The following is a 7,515-nucleotide window of genomic DNA, read 5'->3' as shown; positions in this document are numbered from 1 at the left end:
CATCTCATGTTTTCATCGGTAGTTTATACAGCTTCTGGTCATTGTGATCTGTCTGTTCTTTGATTCACAAATGCTTTAATATATTTGTAACAAGTACACATACCATGTTTTATAAAGTAATGAAATGCAATATGCATAATTAGAGTTCTAGAAATAATTCAGGTGAGTTTTAATTCCTGATCTTTCATTTCTTAATTTTTCCATGTTAATAGAGACCTAAATTATATTTTGTACATACTGAAATTCATAGATATTTTCTTATATTTATAAATTGCTATGCATATATATAATTGCTTTATTATTTGCTCAAACAGGACCATGGTATGTATGAAATCTCTATTAAATCTCTTTTTTTGGTCATTTTTCTCCACTTGTATGTGGCACACCCAGTCAAGTCTGGGAAATGAGGGCTGGCAAGTGCACCTCCAGAGATGTCAGCGTGATCACTGTCGTTTGAGGCGTCTGCAAGGGATGTGTGATGGTGTGATGAGAATGAAATCAAGGTACAGGTCACGTATTTTAGTTTCCCCATTGCCTCCCCTTTGAGTGTTCATTCATCTCCCCTTGCCATGGGTGGCATGCTGAGGTTTGCGTCTCTTTCGGTGAATGGTTAGGGTTCCAGTGACAATTTAATGTTCAGAGGCTTTGCAGTACTATTTTGGTTTTGTGTTTGTTTTTTCCGGGGGTTGGCTGGATCTGTGGCATGGAGAAATGCCTGGGCCAGGGATCAAACCCACACCACAGCAGTAAGCAGAGCCACGGCAGTGATGCCAGATCCTTAACCTTTTGAGCCACCAGGGAAATCCTTCAGTGCTAATTTTTTTTTTTTTTTTCTTTTTAGGGCTGCACCCATAGCATATGGAAGTTCCCAGAATAGGGGTTGAATTGGAGCTGCAGCTGCTGGCCTACACCACAGCCACAACAGTGCAGGATCTGAGCCACATCTGTGACCTATGCCATAGCTGGCAGCAACACTGGATCCTTAACCCACTGAGTGATACCAGGAATCGAACCTGCATCCTCACTGATACTGGTGGTGTTTAACCCACTGAGCCACAACGGGAACTCCTGCAGTGCTATGTGATCTACTTAGGGTTTTTTTGATGCCAGTGGTGTCCTAAGCCCCCAACAGTACTACCTAAAGGAGCCCGAGAGCCCCAGGCTGGAGCCACTTGGTGCCTCTGGGTGGGAGAAGGGAATCCCCCTGCTCCTGGAGACAAAGTTGCTTGTGACATTGGGATCCCCTTTGGGCTGCCAATAGGCCACCCCCCTGCCTCTCGGTGGAGGAGTTGTCTCAGGACCAGTGAGGGAGCAGTGCACTTCCCCTGGCTGCTTACTGTCAGGGACCCCCACGGTAAGGGGCTCTGTACTGTCGGTGTCTGCCTTGCCAGTGGGTGTCGGTGCCTTGTCGGTGGTGCTGGGCCAGGCTGGGCTTGGCAGCAGGACTGCACTACATCCAGGGGAGATGAACCCACCAGAGCCACCCTCTTCTCGCTACCTTCAGAGTTGGCCAGCAGCGGGCATGGGCTACTTTCTTCTGTCCTAATGCTGTACTGCTCATCCGGGCCCCGAGACCTACTAACCAATATGCTTTCCTCTTTCCAGCTTTCAGAATTCGCCTTTGTTTGACCTTTGTTTTTGTTTTGTTTTTTTGTTTTTTCCCAGGTATTACAGTTATTCTTTGCAGGGAGGAGCAGGGAGGGAAAAAAAAGCCATCTTGTCCGCACCTGGAGTCTCCTCATTTACTGTTACTGTATTGGCTGGGTATGAGTACCTCAAGCCCTACACACCCGACTGAGAACTTCCGTTTCTGTAACCCTTTTTACTGGAAAATAGGAAAATCTTCCCAGGTGAGCATATGCTTGAATCCTAGCAAATGCCTCCATGTTATTTCATGGTGTAGCTAGCATAAAGTCTAACCAGTCTTTTGGAATTGAACTCATAAGTGTATTTTTAACCCTTTCACATTTCTTTTTCAACTTTTTTTTTGGCGGGGGAGTACTCCCATGGGATGTGGAAGTTCCCAGGCCAGGGATAAAACCCCGTACCCCAGCTGTGACAGTGCTAGGTCCTTTAACTACTAGGCCACCAGGAAACTCCTTAAATTGAAATTTTAAACCTGCTTTTGATTACCAAATTCAGAAGATTAATGTGAGAGAAATAAGACCTTAGTATTAAGTGGTTCAAAATAGTATTTCTGTTTCATGGGTGCTAAAATATACCTGCACATGGAACAGAATTCAGAACTCCGTGAAAGAGCTGGTGTCCAGAGGGTTGATGTCACACAGCACAGGTAGAGCAGTTGGAGCTGGACAGTGGCTGTGCTTCTAATGTGAGCTCTCCAGCTTTGGATCTTAATTCCTCCTAACAGGGATGGTTCGATCCCTCTTTCTCAGGTTACAGGTTTGATACAATATCCTGCTCCCTAAAGTAAAAAGTTTTTTTCCAGCTAGCCTTCATCTGGATGTGGATGGTTTAGCTAGAGTAAGTATGCTTAGCGGTCGAATTGTTTCTGCTTCCTTCCTGTCTCCCCATCCCCCGTTGTGCTGTGTTAGACTAAGCAAATCCCTTATTCCAGACAGATTGGATTTCCTGGGAGGATGTAGGAGGAAACCATGGCAGAAAGGCCTCTGGTCTCCCAGGGAGGAAGAATGAAGGGCAAAGGCTTCTAGAATCCTTTTAAAACATGAGATGGCATGACAGTTGTCAGTGAGAGAATTAAGGTTTTTTTCCTTAAAACTTTGTCACTTACAAAATGGGTTTGTGTTCTGAGTGTTACAGAGCATGATATTTTGAAAAAAGTCTTTCCCTGGGAGTTCCCATTGTGGCTCAGTGGTAATGAACCCAACTGGTATCCATGAGATTGCAGGTTCAATCCCTGGCCTTGCTCAGTGGGTTAAGGATCCAGCATTGCTGTGAGCTGTGGTGTAGGTCGCAGATGCAGCTCAGATGTGGCATTGCTGTGGCTGTGGCGCAGGTCGGCAGCTGCAGCTCCGATTCAACCCCTAGACTGGGAACCTCCATATGCTGCAGGTGTGGCCCTAAAAAGACAAAGAAGAAGAAAAAAGTCTTTCTCTTAGTCACTCCCATAAACTGATAATTTTAAATTTGCTGAACCGCAAGGAGTCTGTCATGCCCATCAGTAAATACATGTCATGAGGCCCAGGTGTTTAGGGATAAAACCATTTGCTCAAGTGCAGGACTGTGTGTGGCCGTCAGCTGCACATTACTGCTTGTGAAAAGGAAAAGATTCTTAACTTTTCTACTGATTTCCTTTTCTTTGGACTTTGTGTTTCAGTCCCTTTTCATCCCCGAACCAGCCCTTTACCCAGCCTGGACCAGCTTGTTGTCTAGGCTTCCCTGGGAAGATCTGTGCTTTGGCTTGATTCTCCCTCTACTGCAGGAAGAGACTGAGCTTGCCCAGGGGCCGGCTTGGGGGGAAGCCGCCCTCACCGCTTGCCTGCGCTTCTCTGCCCAGGTGTGTGTGAGATGTTTGACCTCGAGATTATGATTGCCATTGGTGGCAGCTTGCTGATGACCGCATTTGTGCTGATGGCTGTTGTCGTCTGTCTTTACTACAAAATGGCCAGCACATCAAAGTGAGTGATGTGGCTGCGAGCGGCCAACACCCCCTCCAGTGGGATCCCCCCGAGGCTCTGCTTGAGCAGGGTCACTCCTTGCCCTGCGGCCACGCCCTGGGGAGTCAGGAACAGCGGGAGGCTGGAGAAGACAAAGGCAGGGAGTGTAGAATCTTGGCTTCCACCCCTTCTGGTTTGGGGCTGTGAGCTCATAAGGAGGAAGTTCTCGGCCTGGTGGCTCTGCAGCTTTGCTGTCACTTGACCTCTGGGGTCTCCCCTCAGCTGGCTGGTGCCACAGCTCTGCAGACTGAAGACTGTGAGTGAGCCTCTGCCTCTGTTCTCCCAGTCAGTCTCCTCCCGCCTGAGTTGGGGAGCTCTCGGGGGGTCCCCTCATTCATGGCCGTGGGGACGGGGAGGAGGGCCTGGAGAGCTCTGGGGAAGCTGAGCTGTGTGGGATCCTGGGGGAGCTGACAAGGGGTGTAGATCAGACAAGAGAGCCTTAAATTTGGGGGGAAGGAACGTCAAGTATGGGAGACATTGGCCGTCAGAGGCAGTGGTGTTCCCGTTGTAGGGAAGTTCAGCCTGCAAGCTGGAAGGTAAATCCCAGAACGCGGGGACAGCGACTTTGGCCCATCCTGGGTCGGCTCTGCACCTGGCAGATTGCAGCAACCATGGGGGACCCCTACTTCTCTCCCCCTAATTTGCTGTGACTGGATCTTACATTTGTGGCAATCCTAGGAGAGGAAGGGGCTGGGCAGGAAGGTGGGACAGGGCAGAGCACTTGAATCTTGGGCTGGTGTCCTGTGTTTGACTGGCTCTGGCCCTAAACTTCCCAGAGACCCCTGACAATGGTAACAGACGACTGAGATAGAAATTCTAATCCCATGTTTTGTGTATGTTTTTCAAGTGTGGCAAAGGCGCCCATGGCTAGGGCCAAAACCAGTGGTAATCGAGACAAGGTCACCGAGGCTACCTCGTCCACCCCTGAGTCTTATCCCAGCCTCCAGTGCTGCGAAGAATGTGGCTTGTCTGCCGACTTTGATCCTCCACTGTGCTTCTGTGACATGAACAAGGGAACCCTGAATACAAAGTGATTAGTAGAAGGTAGTTGTAAACACTGACTGCTACGTACAACCAGCTGCAGAAATAAGGACTCTGTCATGAATATTTCCTCCTCATCTGTTATGAATACGCTGTGTTTGTGTTTACATATATTAAGCAAATATCTTTGTTTTCTTCCCTCTCTTTTCCCCGTATCATATCATGTAACATAAGAGATACTAACTTTATATCAGCATTTAGTATTTAATTTTACATCTTAGTGATTGAGTTATGGGAAATCAGGAAAATAGTAAACATCACTCAAGAACTTACCTCCTTGGCTGAAGAAGGAACTACTGGAGTTCCCGTCGTGGCTCAGTGGTTAACAGATCTGACTAGGAACCATGAGGTTGCAGGTTTGATCCCTGTCCTTGCTCAGTGGGTTAAGCATTTGGCGTTGCCGTGAGCTGTGGTGTGGGTCACAGACATGGCTCGAATCCCAAGTTGCTGTGGCTCTGGTGTAGGCTGGCAGCTACAGCTCCAATTAGACCCCTAGCCTGGGAACCTCCATATGCTGCAGGTGTTGCCCTAAAAAGCACACGCACACACACACACATTCAGGTTTCATTAGCAGCACCAGCAGAGGGCATGGAGACACAGCAGAAGGAAGAGTTGAGAGACAATACGGTCCTACTGTATAGCACAGGGATATAGCTAATATGAGATAGATCGTGATGGAAAATATATTAAAAATATTATTTTGATAGGGTTGTTCTGAAGATTCAATAGAATGTCCTAGAGGAAAGATCTTAATTTAGAGACAAATAAGGTAAAAATAGAAGCTTCTGAGAGGATTAGCTTCTCACAATACAGTGCTTACCAGTAAGATGAAGTTGCAATAATTTTCAGAGCAGTCCTTTTCTCAGACTTCTAAAAAATACTTTCTTGAAAATAAGAATTCTCCTAATGGTCTGCATGACATTAAAGTCTTGGTCACTTCAGTGTTTTGAATCTCATCACAGAGTGGTATATATACATCATCACAAAATCCTAGTGAATGTGAACAGTCAGTAGAGCTGCACTTTGATATAAAAGATTCGGGAAGGTCCAAAGCTTAAGAAGACGTTTTATTCAAGCCTTGTAACAGTTTTTCTCTTCCATGTTAAGTTGAGCAAGTCAGTTGGCTATTCTTATCACAAGATTGTGTGCTTATAACAAAATCTCAAAATAGCAGTGACTGGAACAAGTACGAATTTGATTTTTCTCATCTTCAAGATGCCCAGCAGCAGGCAGTCAGGCCGGCTGTCTTTCCTGTGTCGGGGCCGTGATGCTCTGGTGTGGCTTCTTTTCCCAAAGTCGTATCCTGGTCCAAGAAGACTGCTGGGTCCCTAACCTTCATGTCCAAATTCTGGACAACAGGAAGGAGGCTGGAAGGAGCTGTGCAGCCCACCTCTGTTTGAAGTCCTGGGCTAGACAGGACTGAATCTCATGGTCTTCAGGAAAAGCTCAGAAATAGCGTTAGTTCCAGGCGTGAATTGCATGGTAAACATCGGTGTTGTAACAGATGTCGCCTGTCAGGAGCCCTCTCCACCTCAAACATGACGTGATTATTTCTGACTCTTCTAAAAATGCGTATAAAACACGTTTTGATTCTGTTAATTCACATCTCTGCAGTAGTGCATTAACATTTAATGTGGCTCTTGTCCTGAGTGTCATGTTTTTAACCCATTAGTGAGCTCTTACATCTCAGACATGAGTGAAAGCATGTGCCACTTACTTAGAACAGTGCCTGAGTTGTGTTCATAAATGTTAGCCTGGCTCTAAGCACCGCAGAGGGCAGCAAGATTCAACCCTGACTGCTCTAGGTCCTTCCACTGAGCCTCTAGAACCCCCTTCTATGCACCGCCTCATCTGTAGCCACAATCTGTACTTCTTGTGATAATAGAACCCTTGTTTTGAGCAGTTCATGCTTAAAGAGTTAACTAGTGACAGGAGGTTACCTACTAGAAGAGATTAAAAAAAGGATAAATAGGAAGTGAAGGAAGAAGCTACTCCCTCTGGGATGAACAATGATGGAATTAAACATCTTCCAAAGGTCCCTCCCCACTGAGTTTCAGTCTTCTCAACACAGGGCTTGGCGGATGGCATAGTCAGGATTGTAATGACAGCAGAATTTGCCAGAAGGGCTCTCTTTTTGGTGTGGCTGAGAAACACCAGTGGGTGAGTGCTGTCGGCCCCAGTACAAGTTTTTAAGATGTAAATTCAGGACTGCATCCTCCCTGGAGGTGCTCAGTAACCCTCCGCCTCGAGTTCCAGGGCATTGCTCTGCCTCTCTTCTGGCATCTATTCCGTCTCATTTGTCCCCATGTGCTCCAACTTTCTCTTGCCACCAGGAAGCTCCATATCACACAGAGCACATCCGATTCCCTCTGCACCCCACCCAGGGGCAGTACAATGTCCAGCTTTGGGAGGCCATGACACGCATGTTCCGTGTGTGGGAATATGTCTCATGTCCAGGCCTCACAGGTGCACCATGGAAGCAGGATGGGGCAAGGGGTCTTTGGGACAACTTTCTGGTAGACGGTGGGGACAGAGCTTGTAACCTGGGCTTTCGAGCCAAGGCAATCTTGTTCAAATCCAACTCTGCCTTTCACTCTGTGAGCCTCGGTTTCCTAGCTGCAAAATGCAGGCTAGCGCAGGTGACCATTGAATGAGATGAGGTTTGTCATGTTTGCCAGACTTGGATCTGAGTCCAAAGGTAAGAAATTGAACCAGGTTTTACAAACAAAACAGGGCCATTCAAGAGGCACCTGCGAGGGGTTCTCTGGTGGCCTAGTGGTTAAAGAGCCAGTGTTGTGGCTGCTGTGGCTCAGGTTACTGCTGTGGTGTGGGTTTG

The 7,515-nt window shown here is 47.2% G+C and overlaps 1 protein-coding gene across 1 annotated transcript; it reads left to right on the top strand.

The window, feature by feature from the left end:
- On the top strand, window positions 2,979-4,867 carry LOC106504199 (protein FAM24A-like). The gene is made up of 2 exons (XM_021073586.1): window positions 2,979-3,599; window positions 4,486-4,867. The coding sequence occupies exons 1-2, from the start codon at window positions 3,490-3,492 to the stop codon at window positions 4,670-4,672; spliced, it is 297 nt and encodes a 98-aa protein (XP_020929245.1). The 5' UTR covers window positions 2,979-3,489; the 3' UTR covers window positions 4,673-4,867.

Source organism: Sus scrofa, chromosome 14 (genome assembly GCF_000003025.6).
Source record: "Sus scrofa isolate TJ Tabasco breed Duroc chromosome 14, Sscrofa11.1, whole genome shotgun sequence".
Taxonomy (NCBI): Eukaryota; Metazoa; Chordata; class Mammalia; order Artiodactyla; family Suidae; genus Sus; species Sus scrofa.
The sequence above is the reverse complement of the archived record's forward strand: the minus strand, read 5'-3'. Positions and strand labels throughout refer to the sequence as shown.

What these genes read in the sequence shown, in the direction of transcription:
- LOC106504199 (XM_021073586.1), top strand. Translation starts at nt 3,490, where the DNA reads ATGTTTGACCTCGAGATTATGATTGCCATTGGTGGCAGCTTGCTGATG. An exon ending in AAAATGGCCAGCACATCAAA is followed by an intron (nt 3,600 to 4,485) that starts GTGAGTGATGTG and finishes ATGTTTTTCAAG; the next exon opens with TGTGGCAAAGGCGCCCATGG.